This window comes from Dermacentor silvarum, chromosome 2 (assembly GCF_013339745.2).
Source record: "Dermacentor silvarum isolate Dsil-2018 chromosome 2, BIME_Dsil_1.4, whole genome shotgun sequence".
In the NCBI taxonomy this organism is placed as follows: Eukaryota; Metazoa; Arthropoda; class Arachnida; order Ixodida; family Ixodidae; genus Dermacentor; species Dermacentor silvarum.
In genome coordinates this window covers 162984598-163011284 of record NC_051155.1, presented here as the reverse complement: position 1 = coordinate 163011284, position 26687 = coordinate 162984598, and the positions used below count along the sequence as shown (strand labels likewise).

At 44.6% G+C, this 26687-nt stretch overlaps 1 protein-coding gene across 1 annotated transcript; it reads right to left on the bottom strand.

The window, feature by feature from the left end:
- Nucleotides 1-873: 873 nt before the first annotated feature.
- Nucleotides 874-26654, bottom strand: LOC119442003 (origin recognition complex subunit 5). Its single transcript, XM_037706700.2, has 9 exons — nucleotides 26465-26654; nucleotides 26318-26410; nucleotides 23633-23794; nucleotides 21960-22336; nucleotides 18668-18782; nucleotides 15979-16011; nucleotides 13248-13367; nucleotides 9779-9891; nucleotides 874-1137 (listed from the first exon to the last, which is right to left on the bottom strand). Exons 1-9 carry the CDS (start codon nucleotides 26549-26551, stop codon nucleotides 1089-1091), a joined length of 1149 nt encoding a protein of 382 aa, XP_037562628.1. The 5' UTR covers nucleotides 26552-26654; the 3' UTR covers nucleotides 874-1088.
- Nucleotides 26655-26687: the final 33 nt, after the last annotated feature.

Below are 26687 nucleotides of genomic sequence, written 5' to 3'. Positions count from 1 at the left end.
ATGTAGAAGAGACTGTGACACGAAAGAAGCAATAATCCCAAATACACGAATAGTGATAATAGAGAACTAAGCAAGAGATGATTCTTAACTTTTTCTGCAGGTTACAGCGCACACTTTTAAATTATAGGCCGACTCGATACGCCTACACTTGTTAAATTAGTTCTGGAGGTGCTGCACTTTACTATATTTGTTCCACCAGTGCTGCTTTATGGTATCATCTGCATGAAGCAATTTATTTCATCTAGTGCAGGTCTTATGCAGGGTGAGTTCACTGCACTCCCTTCAGTTGTGGAAGAAATAGTGCTAGAGGAGCGAGGCCGGTTCTGCACAAGCACTGAACTGCAGTGAACTAGTTCAGGGAGTGCAGTGCAAGTTGAGTGGACCTTATAAGTAACGAGAGCGAATTCAGCACTTCCATGGTATTGGAAAAGCGAACCCAAGTCGATAACCATCAATCGAGCTCTAAATGGCTGTTAGACCTTTTCTCCACAACCTAAGGTCTGCCGTCCTGAGTTTGCTATTCTGGGCCATTCTGGTTTGATAGACACTCTTTAAACCATGTCGACATGTAGACATCCATGTCCTATGTGCAGACAATTTTACTTTGTTTCTTTATATATCCTTTTACTCCATGTTTTCTCTTGTTCTAACTGCACAAAAACTCAACCAGGAGCAGCAAGCCTTGCATGCACCAGAATTCAGTTTCCATTAGAGCATTTTTCTTTTCAAAACTTCCTTGAGTATGCTATAGTATTTGGAGTTACACAAGAGAGGTGCATGTAGCAGCAGCACAGATTGCACTTCTGAGGAAACAGCGTGAAATACATAAGTTTCAAAATGGTATTGAACAACCACAGCTTCCAGAGAAGAAAGCACGAAACAAAAGTGTTCATTTCTGAAAATGAAAGAAGATTTCACATTAAACACCGGACGAAAAATCTTGAAAGAAGTGGATGGTACTATGTGCTGTACATGTGTAGGTGAGCAGAAATGCAGTTTTGTCAGTGAAAACACCACCGAAGCACTGAGCAGCTTGTGGCACGTTGGCCTCTTCTTGAACTTGAGCTGCTATGTTGACTGGTGAATTTTCAGCAGGCAAAGTCATTCAGGTGCCCCAAAATGTCGAATGCAACTGTCCTGCAAAGAAATTACCAACTCATGTTAAGTTATAGTACAAGGCCCTAATTACATCAAGCATTCAAAAGCTCCACTTATGATGCAATGGTATAAGCATTCCACTGGTGAGCTGAACACTGACTTAGCTAATACCGAGCATATACCAGATGAAAATACTTTCACAAGCGTTTTCATAACAGATGGGTGGGCAAGTATTGCGGGGAAGCTGCTGCAGTGTGCGGCTACTGTTCTTGATCACGTGCACCTCGCACCTTTTCTTGCTTCGTGGGATCTAAAGGCCAGAAAACGTATCATACAATCATAATTTAACAATGTACTGAAAGTTGGTGCCAAAAGATGGTGTTTTCCGAGAATGCATGAACTGGTAAAAAATAAGCATAACTGCGTTGGGTAATTTTTTGTGTTCTCAATCGCGAATGTTGGCGCCGGGAAATCATATGTAAAGGGATCGTATCAACGAGGTTCTACTAATTCCAAGGGGATTGAAAACAGTTCAACATATCGACAGTTCAGTACACGAAACTTATTAACATGAGATTTATGGGATTGTATCGACGACGTTTACTCGTTCCAAGGGGATTGAAAATAGTTCAACATATCGACAGTTCAGTACATGAAACTTATCAACATGAGTTTTATTTTTAAGGGTATAGAATCGCTGATACAATTTTGCATAATACATTTTCTGGGATAATACGTTTTCTTTTCTTTTCCCGGCCAAGGTCCCATAAAAGCAATGTGTTTTCATACTGTTATTGGGATCGCGTTTTCCCCTGAAATTTAAAAACGACTGCAGAAGTGGGCTTTAACTGGTATTTCTAAAGCTCATAGCTTTATATTCCAGTGTAATAACTTGAATAACATTCCAACAACCCATGAATGTGTTAAGTGCAGTGAAGAAAGAACACATGTGCACCCGTGAGAAAAAATATATGGACCACAGGGCCGCCGAAAAAAAACTGAATTTCTTCGCAATTAACACGCATAAACTGAAATTGACGAGCACACTGGAAAGTTCGCAATGCCAAGTTTGGACTGCAGTCCCCAATTTCAAGTTTCATTCGCACGCAGTTGAAGAAAACATTTTTTTCGCGCAATCCCTGGTCCATATACTTTTTCTCACGGCTGTACACTAGAAGAAAGAATGCATGGGGCACGCCGCCGGCGATAAAATGCTGCTGCAGTAGTGCAGGCACACCAACTGGTGGTGCACCACTGCTCAGTTAAGTGAGGAAACGGCGGCTTCAATTTTTAACTACCATAAGAACTTTATGGACATTGAAAAGAAGAAAGTTCAGTGCAAACAGACAAGGTATTTCAACATTGCTGAATAAAGGCTGCGGTTCATGTGGCTTTGAGTGATGCCACACAAACCTTCGCTATTGAGTTTGTCACTGAGTAAGCCTATTTTAATACTTTTTGGAGTTTGCTTCAGATAATACTATTTTCAGATTACAGTCGAAATCCGCGATAACGAAATGCCACAACTACGAAATTCTCGCGACAAAGAAATATTTTCGTATCCCCGGCGAACACCCATATGATTCAATGCATTTCGTACCTCTCAACAAAAAAATGTTGCTAAACTGCAATCCCGCAACAACGAAAATTCACGGGACGTTTCCCCACACAATATCAACTCGTGCAAGGTCAGCACACTCCAAAATGAGCTCAAATCCCCTTGCTTCACACTTAAATTGCATAAAGTACCACCAAATTGCGCATGCGTGGGTGCCACCATTTTAGCTGACAAAAACGACACTTTTCTGGGCAGAGCATGTGCTCACAAAACCTGATGCGTCGTCGCCTCCGCAATAGACTTAAAAAGTTCACACCCGCATTTTTCTTTTTCTTCTTGCTTTTTTATCTTGGGCGCTGTCGTCTCGGGCTTTCCGGACCCATGCGCTGCGGCATCCGCTCTCTGCGCCTTGTCTTTTGCTAGCCTGCTGTTTTGGCTGCCGTGAAGGATACACGAAAATCTAAGATTCGGAATACAGTTAAACCTGCTTATAACGAACCTCCATATAACGAATTCCTGGATATAACGAAGTTTTTCTATACCCCACCGTTACTCCATAGAAGCACATGTATTTGAGACCTCTACGTAACGAAGTGGCAGTGGGAGACCCCCTCGAAATAACGAATTTTCCCCGCCGACAACCTAGAGATTTCGCCCCAAATTGTGTCATTTTTGCGCGAGCAGCAACTGGAAGCACCTTCTCTGCCGCGAAGGAATGCGAAACGGCGGCGTCGGGCCTGGCGCGCTCGAATTCACGGTGACTGCGAGGCGAGAGCGAGCGCACATGTGCGTGCGTGCGTGAGGTGGGCCTACATCCCTCGACCCGGCAATCTTGCCGCCGCAGGTGTGACCTTTCCCCCTCCCTTCATTCAAACCTGATCCCGCCACTTGCTGCAGCTGGCCTAGCCCGCCAAGCCAGCACTCTCCTTTTCCTGTTGATGTCGCCAAAGGAAAAAAAATAAAACATTTTTTTTTAACGCGCTAGCAGCGCCACTCTTTGGTTACTGCGCAAATGTCTGTGTTTCACTTCACTAACCTGACACTAGGCGACACTATACGACGCTATGATGTCATCGTGTCGCTCGCGCTTCGTTTCCGACGCCTCGCGCTTGTGGGAAGCAACACGCGTCCCCACATCCAGTACGTGGTGTGACATTCCAAGGATGAGTGCTTCGACGAAGAAACGTAATCACCTTGTCTGCAGTTCGCTCTGAAGATAAGCCCACGCGGCCGCACACTTTTGCCACATCGCAGATCGCTTTCAAGATACGCTGCCGAAGTAAACGTCTCATTTCCTCGCCTCCCCCGCTGTGCCTGGCGCGAAAGCGCGCTTCCGCACCCCCCCCCCCCTCACCCTCGCGCTCACGAGATTTAGTCGGCTGACCCCCCCAAAGTTTTCACTCGCACACACAGCGTACGGCGCGCGGCGACGATGTTGCCGTGTTTGAACTTTACACGGAACCTCAAAGCGATGTCCACGGTGACGGCACAAATGTGCTTCGCAATAAAATGTGCTCCTGCGCGGTTACTATTCCGACGGCGACAGCGAATTCGCACTCCCTACCGCCAGCTTCTCCGCGTTACCGGGAACTCATCTTGAAGGCCATGCTTTTGTGCGCGGCAATTGGCAACAGCTGTACGAGCCGGAAATACGTCATGGTGGCCATGTTGTAAGTTCACTATTGCTGGCGACTGTTGTCCGGGCATCGCAACTCGAGAATTGAACGTCTGCGCACATGAGATTTTGCTGATTTTGTGCCTGTGCGTATCGAACAAGAAAAATAGTACGCACTAACCGTTGGGTGGGCAATGAGCGACTACGGCTTAAGTGGTCAGCCAATACATGGAGTTCAATACGGGCTGGGTGGGGGAATCTTCGCGACTACGTTTAAACTGCAATGACGCATTAGGCGGGTACGTATTAATGAGATTTGACTGTATTATCCTTACTTCGTATAGCTGTCTGCTAATTTGCTGTCGCAATCGATGCTTCGCCTTTCGGGCGAAACTGGGACTTTTTTGTTCATCGCAACTTTAGTGTATTGGAAGTAAATCTTGAGCGATAGTACATATGGTAAACGTTTCTTTTTTGAATTTTTGTGCCGAATCTGCATATAACGAAATCCTCTTTATAACGAAGTTTTTCGGGAATTTGTCAATTTCGTTATGTCCAGGTTTAACTGTATTAGTTAGTACTAATACTTAAATGTTAACATAATGATCGTTATTCTGAAAATTTGGGTATTCTGAAGTTCGTAGTAATGAAATAGTTTTACATTGAATCTATAAGAAGTCAGCACGGTATTTTTTAACAGTTGGTTAATGGGGTGTTCATAGTAACAAGGTTTAACTGTACTTGTTGCGTTGCGAAGGAAAATCTATGCGTTTGCTAAGTAAGTACATGGCAAGGGTCGACATGGCAAGCTAACTGAATTTTGGCATTAAATTTTCGTTTTGATCCATTTCCTTATTAGTACTGTTATTTCGTGATAACAAAATTTTTCGGTTTCCCCGCCAATTTTGTTATGGTGGAGTTCAACTACATACTTTTATTTTTCGATTCCCATGAAGACTGTATCAACGAGATTCCTCTATATACAGTTAAACCCCTATAACAAAGTTCGTAAAATTGGCAATTTGCTTCATTTATTGAAACTTCTTTATATTGAAATTTGCCCTTTTATGCAAATAAGTACAGTCACTGATGGATTTTTGCTGCACAGGAGGAGCCACAAAACTTTTCGAGTTATTGGGCAATCGAAAAAAGCAAATTTGAATGAGAAATTTGCAGCGGCAGTGAAATTTGTCATATTGAAATTGTGTATAAACACACTTCATTATATTGAGCTTCTAAATACATGGTGTTCTATGGACAAGTTATAGAGTTAAATACTTCGTTATATCGAGGTTTCACTGTATCCTTGTTTCATATAATCAGGTTTAGCAGCATACTGCTTCTACTATACTCAGTGTCAACCTAAGAATTCAGTGCAAGCTCCGTCCACAAACCTGCACCGCAAGTGCCCTGTGTGCCTCCGCGTTCCAAAACATAGTTTCCGAGAGACGTTGGCATTGAAAGAAGTCTACTATGCAGTGATGTCACCAAAATTAGTGAATACCGTATTTACTCGATTCTAACGCGCCCTCGATTGTAACGCACACCCGTTTCCCGTGACCAAAAAAAAATCCTTTACAGTACCGCGCACCTCATGCTTTCATACAGAAATCCAACTTTCTCTCATTAGGAAAAACAAAGATTTACTCCCGATGCACTAAAGTTGTGATGAATAAAAAAGTTTTGCCCGAAAGGCGAAGCATCAATTAAGATAGCAAATTAGTAGACCGATATACGAAGTAAGGATAGCAGTTTTATCGGCCGTATAAACTTGCGAACATTCGCTTACTAAATAAATTAACAAGCACAGTGTCACGCGTGCACAAGCAAACATGAACACGTCTCGCTCGTTGACAGCGGAAACTCGCTTTCAAAACGCTGAAGTGACGAAGCGTGGCGAGCAAATTGACCTTCGTGGTAGCATGCCTCTCGCTTCAACACGACCAAAGCGGCAAAAACAAAGAGTGCGATTCTCCCCGTTGCAGATCGCTTTCAAGATAAAGCCAAGGCGATCGTATCGCCGAAGTGGATCGTCGCAGAATACATCCTGCTTCGGTCCACTAAAACCCTTCCGCGTAGCTTTGCTGGCGAAAATCCTCTCCTGTTTGTGCCAGTCCCGCACGCAAGTTTCGGATTCTCCCAACGCCTGCGATCAGGCGCGGATCCAGGGGGATGTCCGGATGTCCTGACCCCCCCCCCCCCCCCTCAGATTTCTGCATCGCCCCCTCGCTGACAGGGGGATGGCCCTGTCACAAAAAACAAAAAAATATGGCCACCAGCATTCTTCAGAAGTATTTTTGGCGGGTACCAGTGGTATCAGCCATGTAGAAGTAAAGCTAGCTCCCTCACAAGCTTAGTTGTATTCGGTAGGAGTGTGCATGGTGTTGCGAATTAAGTTGCCGTAGTTATTTTTTCTCATGAACACCTGCACTTCCTGGCGCCTGCCGTGCCTTACTCGTCCCGTCGGTGGCGTCGAATGAACGAGGGGACGTCCCTTTTGCCAAGCACGCCGAGGTCCGCTCGAGCGCCTTCGCGCCTGATTAACTTAGTTTCCCCTTGGGGTGTCAACGGTTGCCTCATTGACTGTCATCGGTTCCGCGACCAACCTGCTTAATGAAAGAGATCTCTCGCTGAAGTGTTCATAGTATATAAATAATAACAACTAACAGCTAAGCTATAAGAGCTATGCATAGGCAACGTTTTTTAACTGTAGCACTCATTGTGATCACAGTTACACGTTGACAATATCCAGTACGAGCACAGTACCGTTCGTACGCTACAAGTTTTTCATTGTAACTTCGTAGTTTTATTGTCGTACATTAAGCATAGGAGGTTCAAAACCACTGGATCCGTTTATCTGAGTGGGCGTTCTCGCGGAGCGGGGCGAAGCCTCGAGCCGCGGCTGCGAAGTGGGGGAGCGTGACGTCAGCGGCCAATGCCAGCGCGTGGGCCTAGGATGGCGTCGCGTGGTTAAAGAAACGGGAGCCGATGCGCGCCTTGTGTAAAAGGATGACGTCGCGTGGGAAACAAAACATGAAGACGCTGGCTCGCGCTCTCGGCTACTACGCCACATCGTTCTTCTTGTATGTGGCGTCGTGAGTCTTCATACGCGGTGATTCGCATATTGTAAACAACCAGCGTAGTGGTTGCCGCGTTGGAGCGGAGCGTTACGCCCGTATTCAAGAACGTTCCTCTAGTCAACACATCACCACGACTCAAGAGAGAAGATGGCACCGCCATCCCTCCACAGAAGTGGTCACTGAGCTTCATGATCATTCACGGAATTCTTGAGAATAGTCGTGTCTTTATCAGTCGAGAGGCGGCGCTGTGCTCAACAAGGTGGAGTGAAGTAAGAGCTTTGAGTCGAGGGCTGTTTGAGAATACGGGAGTTAGTCCTCCAAAGCAAACGAAGGTGTCTCAGCCGAACACAAAGAATCTTCTTAAGGAAATCAAGGTGTCCCAACAGAACTCCAAAGACGGACCCGTGCTTACGCATTTATAAAGAACCTGCAAAAGATCATCCCAAATTTTATTTTAAGAAACAATACAGGCTATAGATATACCGGGTGTTCAAAATTAAGCTTTATGGCTTTCTTAAAATTATGCACTGGGAGGCACATGCAGACCACCTGTGCAAATAAGTTATTTGGCCAGGGGGACACAAAGTGAAATGATAATTATCGCTGTCAGCAGTCCATTTAACCAAAATTGAATAATTAACTTTTTATTGACTGCAGTAAGTGTGTATGTTTGTATTGAAAAATTAGAGGCAGTCGTATTTCTACACAGTTTCACTTGGAAGAATTCTTCTAGCGTGTCTGTGCTCCGAGAAATCCAACTCCAAATTTTAATTGTCGTTCGCACGATTACGCATGCAAGAGAGTGAGGATCGGCGCAAAGCTCTTCCTGATGTGACGCGGCTGTTGCGTGCAGCGTTCAGTCTGACAACGGGGCGGAGGCATTGGCAAAGATAATAACTGTCCACCTTCCCCTCACAGCTGGCGAAATGAAAAAAAAAAAATCTAAGAACGAGTAACCGCTGTCGTAACACGCGACCGCGCAGCATGTAAAGCTGGCGGCAGCTGCCATGCCGAGATAGTGGCACGAGCGGAGAAGCCGGAGGGCAGTCTCCCTGCCTCCCTTCCACAGCAACGCAAAGCATAAACCGCTCTCGCGTCGACTCGATTATTCTGCGGAGTACGACAATTGAAATTTGGAGTCGGATATCTCGGAGCACGGACACGCTAGAATAATTCTTCCGACTGATACTGTGTAGAAACTCGACTGTCTCTAAGTTTTCAATACAAACATACCCACTTACTGCAGTCAACAAAAAATACTTGTTCAATTTTAGTTAATTGGGCTGCTTACAGCGATAATTATCATCTTACTTTGTGCCCCCCTTGCCACATAACTTATTTGCACAGGTGGTCTTCGCGTGCCTCCCAGTGCCTAATTTTAAGAAAACCATAAAGCTTAGTTTTGAACACCCTGTATTATCAGGCGCAGCCGCCAAGCACATGGCTGTATTGGGTAACGTCCTTTTCCTATAAGCTCGGAGAAACCGATACCTGGCTTCGCTACAGGTCTTCTTCCTCTTTCTGGGGTTTTACGTGCCAAAACTAGCTCTGATTATGAGGCACGCCGTAGTGGAAGGCTCCGGATTAATTTTGACCACCTGGGGTTCTTTAACCTGCACTACAACGCAAGAACACGGGCGTTTTTGCATTTCGCCTCCATCGAAATGCGGCCGCGGCGGCTGGGATTTGATCCCGCGATCTCGTGCTCAACGGCTGAGCTGACTGAGCCACCACGGAAGGCTACAGGTGTTGCTCTAGCCGTATAAAACGCGGGTTTATTGTGAGCAAAAACGGTAAATTTCGGTAAATAAGAAAGGCTACTATTATCATCATCATCATCATCGACAGAAGCTGACCCCCCCTCAGAAAAAACCTGGATCCGCCCCTGCCTGCGATGCGGCCCGATTTCCATCCGTCTCCGCCCACATGATCACTTTCCTTTTAAAAGCGGCATCATGATGAACTCGGCGCTTCATGCTGATAGAGCAGACACAGAAAATGGGAAGACCGTAGACCTAAGCACACGTACTGCAGCACATGGAGGAAGCTACGGCAGCTAGGCTAGAGTGTAGATGGGCTCGAAGCGCGTGCAAGGCGGCCATTTTGAAATGCCAACGGCTACCATGGTAACGCAGATGTAGGGTCGTACTTGATTCTAACGCGCACGCAATTTTTGAACCCGTTTTATTTTTTAAAAAGTGCGCGTTAGATTCGAGTAAATACAGTAAATTTAGCCAGCACATCTATACAAATTCTCCTTGAGTAGTACAGTTGTCGCCGACAACCAAAAAATTCATCCGGAAAAAAAAAATCACAGTACCAAGCAAGACGAAAATTAAAGCAAGCATGCATGCTCAAGTTCTAAGCATCTCTTCAATCAGTAGAATTGCAATTGAAATTTTTATGTGGTCCCACAGTAGTACAGACCTTGCCACAGCACGAATAAAGTCCAGGTCAACAAGACACTTGTAGCGAGGCGTGCTCAGCTGTTCTTCCCGACTCACTCGTACCAGCAGACGAAGCGAGACCAGGCTTTCCACCTGTGGAATTGATTTGATGCCAAAACAATGAGTTCTCAAAAAGAATCTTAACAAATTATTCAGCTAATTCATTGACAATTAACGAGGAAAATCAAAGCAAAGCACTGTTTGTGAATAAATTAGTCTAGAACGTACAGCACTTACAAAAAATTCTACATGTCCAGGAGGCCAGTACGACAATAAAGATTTGAAGGGATCTGAATAAACATATTAAGGTTATGTGCAATAGGTTTTTTTATTATATTCCATGAAACTTTGTGCTATAGTAAAAGCTCGCTAATTCACACCACATTAATTTGAAATGTTAGATCATTCTAACTAACTGGCACAGTCCAGGCAAGCTCCATAGAATTCCATGTACTTCCATTAATTTGTCTCCGGTTAATTCGATTCTGACCAAAGGTCCTGGCCAGCACCCATGCATTTCTATGGGCCCAAACTTTCGTTATTTCGATCATAAAATTGGTCTTTGAACTTGACCAGACAGGGTGCACGTGCCTTTCCTCTATGGTGAGCCCCAATAGTGACCCCTTTTAGTGGAAGCGTCTGCCTTGGCAGAGCTTAGGAGACAGTGAATCCATTAACACATGTCATCTCCCATTGAAAACTCCTATTTTTGGCCTGCCCTAGGAAGGTTTTCAAGCAATAACCGTAGCTTACAATGTCTGATTACGGTATTAACCCGATTTTAATGTAGTTTTTTTTTTCATGAAGATTGAGCCAAAAATTGCCTGCACGGTGTAATCAGATAGGAAACCAAAACCGCCTTTCGCAGTGTTCGTAGGTTTTTTTGTATACTTTAACACGAATGTACTGCGGCAAAGCTGAGTTTAAGAAACCCGGTGGCGAAGCTGACTTTAGGAAACCGGCCGTCATAGCGCAACGCATATAAGATCCTTGCCCATTTTTCTCGCTAAAAAATCGCTAAAGAATCGAGTACAACCCTAAATCTGCGTTACCATATAGCCGTCGGCATTTCAAAATGGTCGCCTCGCACCTGCGCCGAGCCTAGCTGCTCTCGAGCCTAGCTACCGTAGCTTCCTCCATGTGCTGCAGTACCCGTGCTTAGGCAATAGTCTACAGTCTGTCTTCACGTTCTCTGCGTCTGCTCTATCAGCATGAAGTACCGAGTTCATCATAATGCCGCATTTAAAAGAAAAGTGATCATGTGTGCGGAGACGGACTGAAATCGGGCCTCATCACGAGCGTTCGGAGAATCCGAAACTTGCGTTCGGGACTGGCACAAACAGAAACTAGATGATTTTCACCAGCAAAGCAATGCGGAATGGTTTCACTGGACCGAAGCAGGACATAATCTGCGACGATCCACTTCGGCGATACGATCGCATTGGCCCTATCTTGAAAGCAATCTGTGACGGGGAAAGTCCGCCGTGCGCCGTGTTTTCGCTGCTGATAGGTTGCGTATGGTTGCGAGAGGCATGATAGCACGAAGGTCAATTCGCTCGCCGCACTTCGCCACTCGAGTGTTTTGACAGTTCGTTTCTGTGGTCAATGAGCGAGATGTGTTCAACTTTGCTTGTGCACGCGTGAGACCGTGCTTGTTAATTTATTTAGTAAGCGAATACAGAACCTAGAGCATGGTGACAGCGACGGTAGAAATGCACCTGGAGTGTCCATTATCGCAATAAAATACAGTGTAGACCGCTTATAACGTAAGTCGCCGGAGTTGTGAATATCTGCACTATAAGCGGTGCCGCACTATAACCAAACAAACGATTTTCAAGCCCCGCACGTATGCAAAACATGTAGACCAAGCAGCCGGACGTATTCGAGAATCGAAGCGTGCAAATGGGAGTTCTGCATCCGTTATAATTTACAAATGTTGAAAGGTTAATGTCCAAGTACCCACGATCTTCGCATGAAACAGACAAAGTAATAATTTTTAAAAAATGCCACAAGCATCAATTGCGATAGCAAATTAGTAGAGAGCTATAAAGAGTAGGGATAGTAGTTTTATCGGCTGCATAAACTTTATACTCATTCGCTTACTTGACACATTCACTTACTGACTGAATTAACAAGCGTGGTGTCAACGCCCACAAGCAAACATGAATAGACTCGATGACCGCAGACAACCACACTGTCAAAACGCGGCCGCCGCAGCGAGCGAAGGTTCGTGTAGTCTATCGCTTCAACGGAAACTGAGCGGTGTAAGCACAGCGCATACAAAGGTCAGAGCCGTGTGGAGATCGCTTTTAAGATACGGTGCGCGCGACAACACCGACAGCCGGCACAGGCGCGAACGCATTTGTTGGCAGAGTAAAAGCCACCCCCCTCTCCCTCCTTCCCGCTTTGCTCCTTTCGCGTGGGAGATTGCGTCGCCAATTTCCCCTTGCGCCCGGTTGCAAGATATGCATTTGGTGCCGTAGCCAGCGTCGCCCCCCCCCCCCCCTCCCTCCCTCCCATCCATACCCCCACGGCCTATCGCGCGATGGAAGTCGATCGCGTTTGCTCTCCGTGAAGGCGCGCGTCCCCCGCGTGCTTTCACTCACACATACGGCGCACGGCGACGATTTTATCGCCCTTGGACTCGCGCTCCACGTCTCATGCTCCTCCTCCGCATCGCCCCCGTTGATCTCTTCTTCCATCGGTGGGCGCACCTCGTTGAGCAGCGTGCTCGTTACCGCCGTTGTCGGCGCGATTTTCCCGCGGAAGCCGCATTATAACCGGTACTTCGTCTCACACGGCTGCACTGTAAATGGTATGCGTATACATGGAGTTCTATGGAAAAATTAACGGGAGTCTGAAAAGACCGTACTATATCCAGTCCTGCACTATAAGCGGTTACGTTATAAGTGGTCTACACTGTAGTTGTTTTGGTTACAGTGCAGTACCACTTATAGTGCGGATATTCGCGACTCCGGCGACTTACGTTATAAGCGGTCTACACTGTAGTATGACAATGATCTGTCAGCCATTTTTACTATAGATAAAACATAAACTAATGTAATAGTTCGTTAAAATGCTAATTTAATTGACAGCCTGAGCCTCCCTTTCATCTCAGTAAACATATGGCAATCTCTTCAGCCATGCCACTGTTCCGTTGCAGTAGAATAGACATTTTCAGAGTGGCATCCCCACAGACGATTCACACTTCAGATTTACTACTATTGTGGATGAAACAGGCAAGTAATGTCCACAATGGTGGTATCAAACATACCTCTGTAATTTCAGCACAAAAGAGTCAGTGGTTTAGCTGGAAGTCTTGTATAGCTGACACTTCTATTAATGAAGCACTCAATACAGCTTTCATTTGAGACACACCTGAAACTGTTACTGATGTCCGTGCATACAGCTAATTGTAGTTGGCCATGTAGCTAGTGCAGCCCACTCACCTGGGCAAGGGTTACTGCAGAGGGGGCCACATGTTCATCCACAATGGCGTGGAAAATGGCCACCAGCCGGTTGAGGGGAAATTGCTTGGGACCCAGCAAGTGCTGGCTCAGGTGGTTGGACTGCGGAGTGACAAATATTTTTAAATCAGAGCACACACACGACAGAGGCCATTGTATGTTGTATAGTTCCACAAACAGCTCTAACTTCGGCACCTTCATTTGTGTATTAATACTCCACCTGTGTTTTTTATGTATTGCACTATTAAAAATAAATGAAAAAAAAATACTGAAACTAAATGATGATAGCTGTCATGCAGAAGCCGTTTTGTTAGTTCGAAAGAAAATATTTGCACCGTCATAACTAACATGCCATGACAACCGACACAATGGAGCGAGCAGATACAAGAAACAAACCTGACGCAAAATATCGGAGATCAATTGAACTCTGGAACAAAAGATTGACGGTCCTTGGATGGCTAGCTACCTTATATGGCAATTGCCATTTGGTGGCTATCCAGCAATGGCTTCAGCCTGTTAAGCTTGTCATTGTTGTCAGCTCTATGCTGCCATTTGCACTGTTTAAACCTGGACATGTGAACAACTACGAGCTTGAACTGTCTCCTTCAGAATTTTATCACAAGAAAGTTTTCAGATTATCTCTTCATAATCTTACATGAATACTATTGCTACAAGCTAGTTGGCTACAGCACCTAGTCTTAAACCTCATTGCAAGAGCATTATAGTGACATTCTTGCAGGAAAACCAAAATGCTCCTAGGAAATCAGTGGCCAGAGTAATTTGGTGGTACTACTGGGCTTTGATCAACATGAAACAAATGCTACTAAATAGCTTTATACTACTAGTACTACATAATTTAGAACAATGATTTTAACATTACGTAACTACACAAGGAGATTAAAGCACAAACAGCGCATCAGAAACATGGAAGATTTGACAAGGCCACCCACTATTACCGATCATCAGTTGTATAAGCGCACAGGTCAAAGTTTAACACAGCTTCCTCAGAGAGCTGGCAAATGTTGTATTTTGACACATGAGTGCATGAGCTCTGGAATGACTGGCTTAGTTTGTAGCCTTCCGAGAACTAGCAGGTCCTTGGACCTCGATAAATATCTCTCCTTTTGCCAATTAGTCCTTTCCTTCTCTCGGTAAACAGGCACAACTACAAGACAACCACTGTAGGGGTGTACTACAGTGCTTATTCACTGTATTTACTCTACAGGTGTGAAGTTAACCAACTCCACTCGGTGACTAAGAACAACATCCGGATCCCGATGTACTGTGGGAATCAGTGTAAGCAAAGCTTTCATATCCACTCCACAGCTGCATCTGAATTAATGTTGGTGCACCATGCCGTCCTCAGTGCACGTGCTGCCTCCGCTCTGCCACCATGGGCTGATGACATCATTAGTTGGGGCAACCAATTGTTGTGCGTTACCTCTCCTACAGCCGTCCTCCTCTTCGAACCACCCCTCTCCATGGTCCAACCACCACCGACCGCAGCATCTCAACCCGGCGGATGCCACAAAGAAAGCATCTCATTAATATTAACCTCTGCAGTAACTCCACTCAACCACTGACCGCAGCATCAAAACCTGTCTAACTCCGCAACAATACGGTCACTTTAAACAAAATTTGGCAGAACCCATCTCACGATGACAGTCAACGGTAGTGCGTTTAGCATTGAATTAATATAGCGGCAGTGTACTGCCGTCAAAACGAGTTGTGTATGAGGCGTGTACTGCAGCGGAACTTCTCTTTCGCGCTTCCCTAAGAACGCTCGGCACCATTTAGTGCCGCCGCCACAAAGCCTGCACGTGGCCTCCATAATGCACGGTGCACCGATGCGTGCGAACACTGAGAAACATGTAATGCGGTCGCCAAGCTCCTCTCTTGCGCTTCTTTCTAAATACACTGCGCCATCTGGTGGCGCAGCCGAGAGGTCTGCACACGGCCTCCGAGATGAGAAACACTTATAACGACTACTAGAGCGTGTGAACTCTGACAATTGCTCCCTCGCTTGGCGCACACTCAGTGGCACATACAGTGACCCAAGCTGGCGAGAGGTTCATTGGAAAGCGGCACATACCCAATGCATTCATGACGCAGGTTGCTAAAGTGTTGGAAGATATTAATTGAAAAACGGCACATACCCAGTGCATTTGTAATGCAGGCTGCTGTCCTTGAGGAACCATATGACATAAGTTCGATTCCACCCAGCATTGGAAAAATCCAAAGGATCTTTTTTGTCATTGTAGAGCGGCAAACACCTACTGGCACATACCCAATGACCCAAGTTGGCATCAAAGAAGTTCACTGAAGACGAGCACAGATCGATAGGCAGATACCCAGTGCTCCAAGTCACGAGGCAAATAGTTTCATTGATGAGCAGTACATACCCTGTCCCGCATATAGTACAGTGACCCATGTCGGCGAGAAAGAGTTTCGTTAAAGAGCGGCACATACGTACGGATTGCTACATACTCAGTAACTCAAGTTGGTCTGACAGTTGGTTTCGAACCCAGTTTCCTCAGCACAGCAGCCCGATGCTCTAACCATTCAACCATGGACTACACAGTGACCCAGGTTGGCGGGAAAACGGTTAGATACAAACATACATAGATAAATACATACATAGACAGATAGTCCAGGAAGTACCCTAAGAATGCTAACGCATTAATAAAAAGAGAAAACGATGCCATCAGCCCACCTTTTTCTGCCGTTTGGTACCTGGACCTCGTGCCTGCGCAAGAAGCAAGAAGCACTTGTACACTCAAGCAAGGTATGTCGGTACAGAAACCTTCTACAGCAAGTCACTCAATCTACCTCAAACATTGCTCAATGCACATATTTATCATTACTTCTCACCCATAAGAACTGACATTCTTTTGTGCACTTTGCTTATATACAGTCAAACCTAACGTACATCAAACCCATTTACATCGCCATATTTTGCGGTCTACACCGTATATGAAACTCGTTTACATCCCTTATATTGAACAAATTCTCACACTGTAATGTTGCAGTGAGAATATGTCGCAAAAACCACGATCACATCGAACAAAAATACATAGCAGCCACTACCAATACTATATTGAACTTCAAACAGCGCAAAACTCCTCCAGTAGCTGCCCAAACCCCACAAAGAAGAAGTGGTTTAGCCCGGTTACACATGCAACCGTGCCGGGTGCGAGCAGCCCCCTACATAAAATGATCCTGGCCTGCCCTGCAAAGCTTGTTCACACAGCCAGTCAGAGTTTCTCATCATTGTAGCTTCCTTTCCTGCACATATGAGGCTTGTGGAGATTCGCGCCATCGTTTCCTTGAGTTGTTTTTCCATGCGTTGCCTTTATTTTTGTGTGATGGCTAACATGAAGCAATCTGCCATTCACTGTGAAGTTGAAGATTATCCAGTCAAGCGCTGAGAAAAATGAAATCTGATGTCACTACAGCATTTGGGCTGACATTAAAGAGGAAACAATCCAAAACTGCTTTCATAGTCCCAGTGACGACAGCGAAAAGTGTTTTGACGAGTGCAATGAAGCTGTCACTGGTTTACACGAAGTTTGGAACGAGTTGTCAGCATTTCCAGTAGCCATTGACGAGTCAACATCCAACAAGTTTGTGCCCACAGGTGAAGGTGCCGTGACCACTAGAGGGCTTGAGAACAAGAAGTTCATCGGCGACGTCGTGAATCAGGACACTAGTAGAGGGAACAGTAAGGACAACTCAGGCTCTGTGCCCACCGGCTCCAACGCGGTGCATGCGCTCGCCCTGTACTGGCGCTTCTGCACGAATGTGAAAGACTGCAGCCTCAGCTGCTCAGAGTCCTTGGACAATGTGGAAAAATGCATGCTGTTCCAGGCAATGAAATATTTAAGCAAAAGAAGATTCAAGACCTATTTCATGCTGCAGTAAACCAAAAGTAAGTCCATTCTGTCAAAAAAGTGCTGTTACAAATAGTATGTGCTTTTATGTTGTCCAACTCTTTAAAACATTTATATCGAATTATGCCTACATCAAACTGGTAGGTGTTTTTTTGCAAGTTCAATATATCGTGGCTCGACTGTACAGCAATAACCTCATCAATTCCAAGTTAAAACAAATTAAAACGAACAAAGTCAACAGGGAGGTACACACCTACACAAAAATATATATTTGTAGAATAAATGGACTATAATTTATTTTTCTTTAAGAAAGAAATTGTCACCAGCTTACCTGTGAAAGTGCAAATGTGGAGTGGAGAACTTTCTTTGCTCTCTTTGCAAGAACAAAATGCACGACTACGTGTACGACATTCGGTGCATCTATGACTTTCAACACCAGCATAAAGCAGCATTATTTAGATCTGATAAGACATGTTCGGCAAGTGGAATCACTTATAACCCATGCTGCAGTGAATGTGTTCCGTTTTCCCATAGTGTGTTGAGAGTCATTGGCAGGCCAGAGCATTGCTGCCTGCCTAAGTGTGCTTCATGCTGACTTGACTGCAATGGGGCACAACCACTTTTGTGTTTGTTTCCTCAATATAAGAGAGACATGCATTATTGCTGCCAGAAAGCAGGAATGTCCACTGTGCATCAGTGCACATGTTAAGCATGGAATTGGAAGGCCTCATCTTGTATGGTTATTTAATACATATATTCTTTATACTATATACTGCATAAAAAACTAGCTGGTTTTTGTTTCACAAACGCAGCATATGAATAATGTACTTAAGATAATGTAAGCTACCGTACCAGGGCGTTGGTTGCTTCATATCAAACAATGATTGAACTTGTTTAGCAAGAATTTTTAATATACGGTAAATGTCAAAAAGGAGTGTGCACAAAAAATGACCCACATGCACATCGAGTCATGTATTCATGTAATTTACGAGATAATGTTATGAGCACCCTCCAATTGAGTAGAAATAGTAAAAACAAAAAAAAGAATAGATTGTGTTGTGCAGTGTGAGTGTTGCAAACAAGTCAAGCCGACAAACAAATCAGTAAATGATCACTAGGAAAAAAAAAAAAAAAATAATGGAAAAGCAAGGAACAGAAAAGGTCACTTTCAAACAAACTCAGAACTTCCATAAACAGAGCACAATCAATAAACATTGTCAATACTAAAATGCCTATTCTCAAGATCAGGGATTACCTGGACAGGCATCACCTGTTCTGTCCTGAAAACAGACATTGAGAATTTTTCAGAAAATTCTTTGAAATCTGTGACACATGGCAAATAAAAGTGGGAGAAAGCAACAGAGAGCCAAGGTTGAACTGCACTCTCTCGTGCTTCAGAGCCAGCCCAGGCAGTAAGATATAGTGCAGCTAAAATTTAAACGAAGCTGTCTACAGAGTGCTGTAGAGTCAAAGAAAAATAAAGGGGTGCTTCCAGCACATCCCCGTGGTCACCTTGACAAAGAACTTGCGGTCTGTGCCCGGAGGGTTGTACGAAGCCAGGTAAGCTGCCAGCAATAAGAACCGTGCATGGAATGGCAGCTCGATTCGAACAGGCTGCTGGCTTCCACTGGGAACATGTGCGAACAGACACAGACTTTCAATTGTGAGCTTGTGGGATCTCCTGTGCTTACAGAGAAGTAATCTTTTCAGAGCTTAAAGGACTACTAAAGGCAGAGATTAGATGAGGCTAAACTGATAACCTGGCTCTCCAAAACATCCGACACATCACTTTTACTGAGAACAAAGACTTTGTGGACGAGAACATTATTTAAATGTAAGACAAGATTGGCATCAATCTAAAAATGTGGTAAAAACTGAATATGATGTCCCATGTGAAATATACAGTAGACTTTCGGTAATTCAACTCCGGATAATTCAATCCAGACCAAGAGTCCTGGCCCGCATCCATACATTTCTATAGGCCACAACTAGTTATTTCAAATCTAAAATTGGCCCTCAATGGATAACTTGAACTTGACTGGTCAGCACAATGGCACCTGACATAATCTAGCACCAAAAATGTCTACTTTCCTCATATCTGCAAATGGAAATTGCAGCTCAGAATGAATTTTTTAACTGTTTTTATGTGCATTAAAAAAATAAAAGATTGCAAATGTGCAAATGGATACGAAACCAAAACCACCTTCACAGGGTTCACAGCAGCCAACAGTCAGAACAAGACTAGCCAGCAACATCGACACTGCCATCACGAGACGGTGACAGAACATATTCGTACGTAGCTTGATGACGATGACAATGCATAACCTCTCTGATTACGAGAGCTCATTAAAAGATAAGTTATTTTGCATGCTAACCTAACAGCAACAAGTTGCATCACACGTTTTTGGCGTTGCGGCAAATTGCATGTGTTGAAGGAAGAACTAGCAAAGAGGTTAGTTAAGACTTGAGAGTGCCATTGTAATGTGTGCATAATACGGACTCCTAAGCATTTTAAGCAATGTGCATTCTCTACAACATGATCTCCGATGCGGTACTCGAAGAAAAGTTCACGCTTGCTTGGGTTTATATGCATAAATGTTGTTTTACGAAGGTTTATTCCCATGTTCCATTTCGCACACCACTCACCTAACGCCTGTAAGCATCCGTTCAATTATGTCTGGTCATTTTCACATGTTATTGAGGAATAAATCAAACAATCATCGACAAAACACTTCACTTGTACAGTTGCTTCGACAAGTGAATGAATGTTGTTAACGTACAGCAAAAACAGTATTGATGCAAACATGGATCCTTGGGGAACCCCCGACTGCCCATACAATGGGCTTGAAGTACAACAGTCAATCCTTACTGCCCTGCTAGATAAATAAGCCTCTCCCCCTTTTTAATACTCCTTTACTTATTCCTATTCTATTGAGTTTAAAAAGCAACTTATGGTGAGTAACTTAATCAAATGTATTTCTAAAATCCACACTTATTACATCTGTTTGCAGTTGTGTATTTATGTTCCAAGTAAAAATCGTGAAGCGTTTCTATTATTTGTGTCACCACACAAAGGTTGCTCTAACCCTTCCAGACGCCACTCTATCCTGTTGATTGAAAACTTATTTTCACCAAATTCCTTGCATCTTCATAATCATAGAAAGCGTATGGCTGCAGAATAGATTAAGAATTTTCAATTCCTTAGTGAGTTTTGTAAAGTTTACAGAATGTGGACTCCACACGAAAACTCACTATACAAACGTCAGGTATGAGAACATCAACTATTTCGAGTCTAACAGGCTTGGAAAGCACTTATCCAGCCACTTGAAAATTATGCCTGGTGCACGAAATTGTGAAAAATAATAAAAGAAGAGAACCCGCTACATGCAACAACATACTCACACCAAGCAAGAACACCCAACCCTCTACCTTCCCGCTCTTTTGCTAAAACGTTTCGCATATGTTATTCAAACTTGCAGCACAATTCCAATCAGAAATGTTTCAAGATGTACGCGACACGTTTTAAATATCATTACTTTCATTCATCATTGCTGTTTGCTGTTGATGCACTATCTTGGTGTACACCATTGTGTACACAGCACATGAAAGGGCTAATATCCATGCTCGTTAGTGCAAAGTAACTGATTGGATTCAAGAAAGCTGATAATGTGTTTTGCTATAATGTGCTCTAAAAGCTTGCAGCATACTGATGTCTGTGATACCAGACCATAGTTGTTTACTTGCATGCAACTGCCATCTTTGAAAATGGAGATTACTACAGCAGAACCTGGTTGATGCAATCCCGTTTCGTACGATTTTCTGGCACCAACGTTTGCGAACGAGAACGCAAAAGATGACCCAATACAGTTATGCTTCTTTTTATAGCCTAATATGTTCCCGGAACGAACAATCTGTCGGCGCAAATGTTCAGTATAGCACGAAACTGCGATTGTACGATATGTTTTCTATTCCCTAGAACACGAAAAGATGTAAAGCACACGTAATTGAGAGCAGTAGGCACCCACAGCAGAAGCTTCCCCACAGTACTCGCCGGCCTGTGTCACGTGAAAATGCCACCACGCACTCGGTTTCCCACTCCAGTACCAGCAAATCTCATTGTGGGTCGTCACATGTCGCCATTCACAGCTATCGCCGACAACCCATTGCAATAAGCATCTTCATTTATCTGTTCACCTAGCGCATGTGGAGTAGTGCCATTGGACGCATACTGCACACACCTGGAACTCCGCTAGTTGCTGAGCACCTGGCCGGAAGCGCGCTTGTACCTATACTAGTGGCAGGTACCCAGTGGCAGCACTCGTCTGCCTCCCACAGAAGAGGCTGAGACTCGACTCTTTCGCCAAAGCTGCAGTGGGGACAAGGGGTGCCCAGAGGCCCTTGCAAATCTCTATAGGGCCCTCTTTCAAGATGAGAACCCATATAAACAACCGAGCGCCAGGTCGTGGTACATCTCTACCCATTAGCAAAAACTGGTGGGTTTCCGGCGGCACCACATTTCGGACCCAGTATCTCCCACATATGAGGCGAATGCTCTAGCATTTCACCATCGTTGACAGTGAGGTATACTTTCACAGGGAGCACACACATGCATGGCTTGCAAGTTGGATGCACTCCAGTTGCTTATGAAAGCATAACTGATGCAGAGAGAGAAACCAGTGACATTTGCTACAGTTCCTCTGCCACAAAGACATGTAGTTTCAGAGTAGCCATAGAGAGAAATATGATCTGCTTGCACGTTTACCCTAACAGCAGATCTGGCCAGAGAGTTGTGCACAATGCCTACCTGCTCTCTCGAAGGTAGACAGACTGGAGACGCTGGCGGAGGCGTGATGCCACCTCTTTCCGCCAGGAAGCACTGCCGTCACCTTCAGGGGTGATGCCAATGCCAGCTGCAGCATGTTGCAGTTCCCGCAGGCTGAGAGTGGTTCCCCCCAGTACAGTGGGCAGCAGCGTATCACCACCCAACAGCTGGCTGAGCTCCGAAGCAGTGTACTGCGGGAAGTGGACGCGGTAGGGCGAACTGACGCCCGCCTCCCGGAACTTTTCCCAAGGAACACGAGAGATCAGTATACAGCACAAAGGCCGCCCTGACAGCTCTCGCAGACGTGCCAGTGCCCCCAGCAGACCTTGGCCGCGTAGTCTCTCAGCCTGGTCCACAACCTGAAAAGGTGCAAAAAGTTCAGCTAGCCTAACAATGTATCTTGAATTGTACAAAGTTTGTGCAGCTCAATAAAAACGCAGACAACAAAGGAACACAGAAATGACATGGACTCTGCTTTGTCTCCATCTTTATTGCGTGGCACAAAGTTTGAACAATTCAAGATGTACCGACTAGCTCGTGAGCAGATTCTTCTGGAACTATGTATACCTGGTGTGGGTTCACTATTTCAAAGATACGGCATGAAAAGGCAAAGAGAAAGAGAAGAACACATTCCTGCACCCCACATACATTCGACTTTTGCGCACACCTTTCTGTACTGTTATAATTGCCAGCCAGTCTAATGTCCACGGTGGGACAAAGGCCAGATATCTCCAAAACCCACCTTAGGCCTGCAAGTTAGAATGGAAAACTAAGAAAGTTGGTACGTACTTCAGTTTGTAGTTTTGTGCAGTGCTAAGTTAAAAATGAAGAAAACAGAAAAGGAAGTGCAATTAGGTGCGAGTCAGTGCTTGTCCTGTGCACTTCCTTCTCTTTTGTCCCCATTCTCACACATGGAAAATGACAAGATGCTTGCAATTTTTTTTAATCCTCAATACTCCATCTATATTTCCATTTGTGCCCCATTCTGTTAATCTAATACGCCATCAATTACATGTTCTACATATCACATGACTTGCCGAACCTGACTTCTTAATCTTATCCATGATATTCATCTGCAATATGATCTCTCATTCATACTAACACCTTCCTACCTTTTTTTAACCTTACATTTATTACATATCCAAAATGTACCTATGTATGGGATAATACTGAAACCACAATAAATAAAGTCAACACATCCCTACAAGGGGATACCAGCTTAGTCCATTCATGTAGCATTTGTATAATTCCTCTTTTCCATCTCTCTGTCTAAACAAATTGAATCCCCATATTGCAGTTTGAGGTGCCCTTTGATGTCCTTGAAAGCACTTTTAACAAATTTCTGCTATTTTATCTGAGTTATATGACCAGGCATTCTACAACAACATTTTCATTGCCTACACACCTATCATCTATATGCTTAAAGGTCCAGCCTTGCAGCATTTTGCTAGAGGTCTTAATCTGCCTTTAAGGTAGCATAAAGCAAGGTGCTCTGGCTAGAATTGCATGCTGTATTTTTTTTTTTTTTTTTGCACAGCAATTCATAATCTTAAGCTCCTTTTTTGCTCAATCCCTTCTTTGACAGAAGACCAAGGACTTGACTGCGAAACAGCATGCCTTATCAAGATATTCAGCAAGAGAAAGCACAGACTCACAATGTAAGCAGGGAGTGTTTCAGGCAACCCTTCTGCAAGGTGTCTCACAAAGTCGCACAAGTTGTCACAGGCATCAGTACTCCCAAACAGCTGGCTCAGTGCAGCCCCAAACAGCAGCCGGGGAGTGTAAGCCTCCAGGCCACTTACAAAGGCATGCCGCAACTGCACCAGGAGCGACACCACACCTTTACATATATCACATGACATCACTGCTCTGTGCCAACCAGGAAGCTGGCTTACAATCAATGGCAAGTCAATACTTCTAATGCAGTGTTACACTTGTCACATGTGCATATTCGCTGAACACGTTAAGCTAATTCCTGAAGACAAAAAGCCCCCTCTGCTAAACAGAGTGGCTTACTCACCCCAGCAGCAACACAATTCCATCATTTTATACCTGGCTGAAACGATCATTCAATGCAAATGGGCCCCATTAAATTGCACGAGAGCCTCGGCAAGCTCCATCACAACAGCCATTAATAACAGTTCATGCAGCCCGAGTGACATAAGTACATGGAACTGTCTATTTTGCCAGCAAAGCAGGCTGTGTGGATTGTTGCCTACACTTCACCCCCATTGGCTGGCTGCAGTCATGTTACTAAACTGCCAGCATTTTTTTTTGCAGCCCTACTATACTGCCAGCAACCAGCACAGCAGACCACGTTGAGTTTGCTGGCAGCCGGCATAGTATACCGTGTGGAAGTTTGGCGATAGAATACTATAAAAAAAAAGCAATGCTCATGGCCGTCATAGCAACTCTGATAATTTGTAGACAGACCAAACTGCTGGCATTAACGGGTCACACTTATTATGCTGGCAGCCTTAAGAGTAGACAGAGTGGAAGATAACCTGCAGAGCACTCCAAAGAAAATGAATGACAGCATTGTAACCGATGTAAATTGTAGAAAGATTTCATTATTGATGTGTATTTCTTGTGTCACAGTACATCACTATGTAGTTTTGCTATATATTGATAAAGGTCCACGCAACAGAAACATGTATTCTGACGAGGGGAGGAAGTCGGTAACTGGCAGAATGGGTTTAGAAAGGGCCTCACTTGACAACTAGTGGCTTCCGCTATCATCATCATCACCAGCCTATATTCATGTCCATTGCAGGACGAAGGCCTCTCCCTGCGATCTCCAATTACTCCCCCATCTTGCGCTAGCCGATTCGAACTTGCGCCTGCAAATTTCCTAACTTCATCACCCCACCTAGTTTCTCCGCCGTCCTCGACTTCACTTCCCTTCTCTTGGTATCCATTCTGTAACTCTAATAGTCCACCGGTTATCCAACCTACAGATTACATGGCCTGCCCAGCTCCATTTTTTCCACTTAATGTCAACTAGAATATCGGCTATCGCCGTTTGTTCTCTGATCCACACCTCTCTCTTCCTGTCTCTTAATGTTAGGCCTAACATTTTTCGTTCCATTGCTCATCGCTCTTTGTGCAGTCCTTAACTTGTGCTCGAGCTCCTTTGTTAACCTCCAAGTTTCTGCCCTATACATTAGCACCGATATAATGCAATGATTGTACTTTTCTTTTCAACGACGGTGGTAAGCTCCCAGTCAGGATTTGGTAATGCCTACCGTATGCACTCCAACCCAATTTTATTCTACTCTAAATTTCCCTCTCATGATGAGGGTCCCCTGTGAGTAATTTACCTAGACAAACTGTCATATTGATCGCTATACTGTCACATATTTCACCGGAAACTTGTGGCCTCGCAGACAGATTAGGGCAGAGGGTGAGGGGGGTGGGGGGCTGGCACAATAGGACAGAGAAATGAAATGCCGACATTTCATTTTTATCTTCAATGTTCAAGATAATGGAATTTCTTGCCTTGTTTAAGTCTGACATGAATTAATGTTGACTGTACTTTTATGCACAACAGTGGATGAATACCGCCTTCAAATGTTACTGCCAGCCAACGCTTGACCTGTGTTCTGTGCTATGATCCCCTTAAGTTAGCATAAATTGTACTTTACTATGTATCTCTAAAGAATGATCCCCACCACGAAGACAGCAATTCACATGAAAATTCGACCCAAAATGGGTTATTACACCTTATTTAGCACTCGCACACAAAAGATAAAAGACGGCACAGAAACTCCAAGACAATCCGTTCTTCACAGCTGGAATAGTGTCAGACTTTTCCTTTCGGCTGCTTCCTCAGATGTATACACGGAAAATGATACCACGATAAGCACCAGTCGCACGTAGATGACAGAGCTATATATGTCTGAATCGTCCTTGCAGATCCCACATTCCCATTTCTGCAGAGCTTGCATTGTTTACATCTTAACAGACTTGTTACTGCTGCTCAAGTATTCTCAGAAAAGAAACTCCGCACACTGTTCATGTCAACGTTTTTATTTGCTTGATAAAACTTTTTCCCAGCTGCTTAATTGCCTTGCATCGTAGCTTTTGCAGGCAGCTTTTTCAGTGATTCCACACGGTTTACGGTGCCGGTTGCCGGCAAAATAGTAGCGATGAAAGAAAAAATACTGGCAGTTTGGTAACACGACTGCAGCCAGGGCGAAGTGCCTTCACTTTCCCCGTCTGCTGTAGAGCTCTAGCTCAAGCTGTAATCACGCACAAATTCGTCACTCGTTTCTGTGCATTTCCCCACGCGATTCATCACAAAATCTGGATCGTTGCAAGTGACGGACACACTCACTCACGTTCAGTGTTTTCATGATACTGTGCACAGTGCGCGTCTTGCCGGTGGACGCGTGGCCGTAGACAAAGATGCATTGGCAGGGTCCGCCGAGCGGCTGCAATAAAACCAGCGTTAGAAACAAATTTGGAAACATTCCCGCTGCACTTACATGACCCATTGCTGTCAATATCGTCTCCACTTGCTTTTCCCGGCATGGATTTTGAGCTAGCACCGACTGCACGCTTCCGACATCCATGATCAGCTCTCCCGTTTCGTTTCTGGCGGGCGTCGACCTTGGCCATAGCCAATAGACAAAACCGCAGTCAAAAGTCTGAGCTGTAGCCACTTGTAGACGACGCTGCCTCGTCAAAAAAGGCGGCACGCGGCAACAA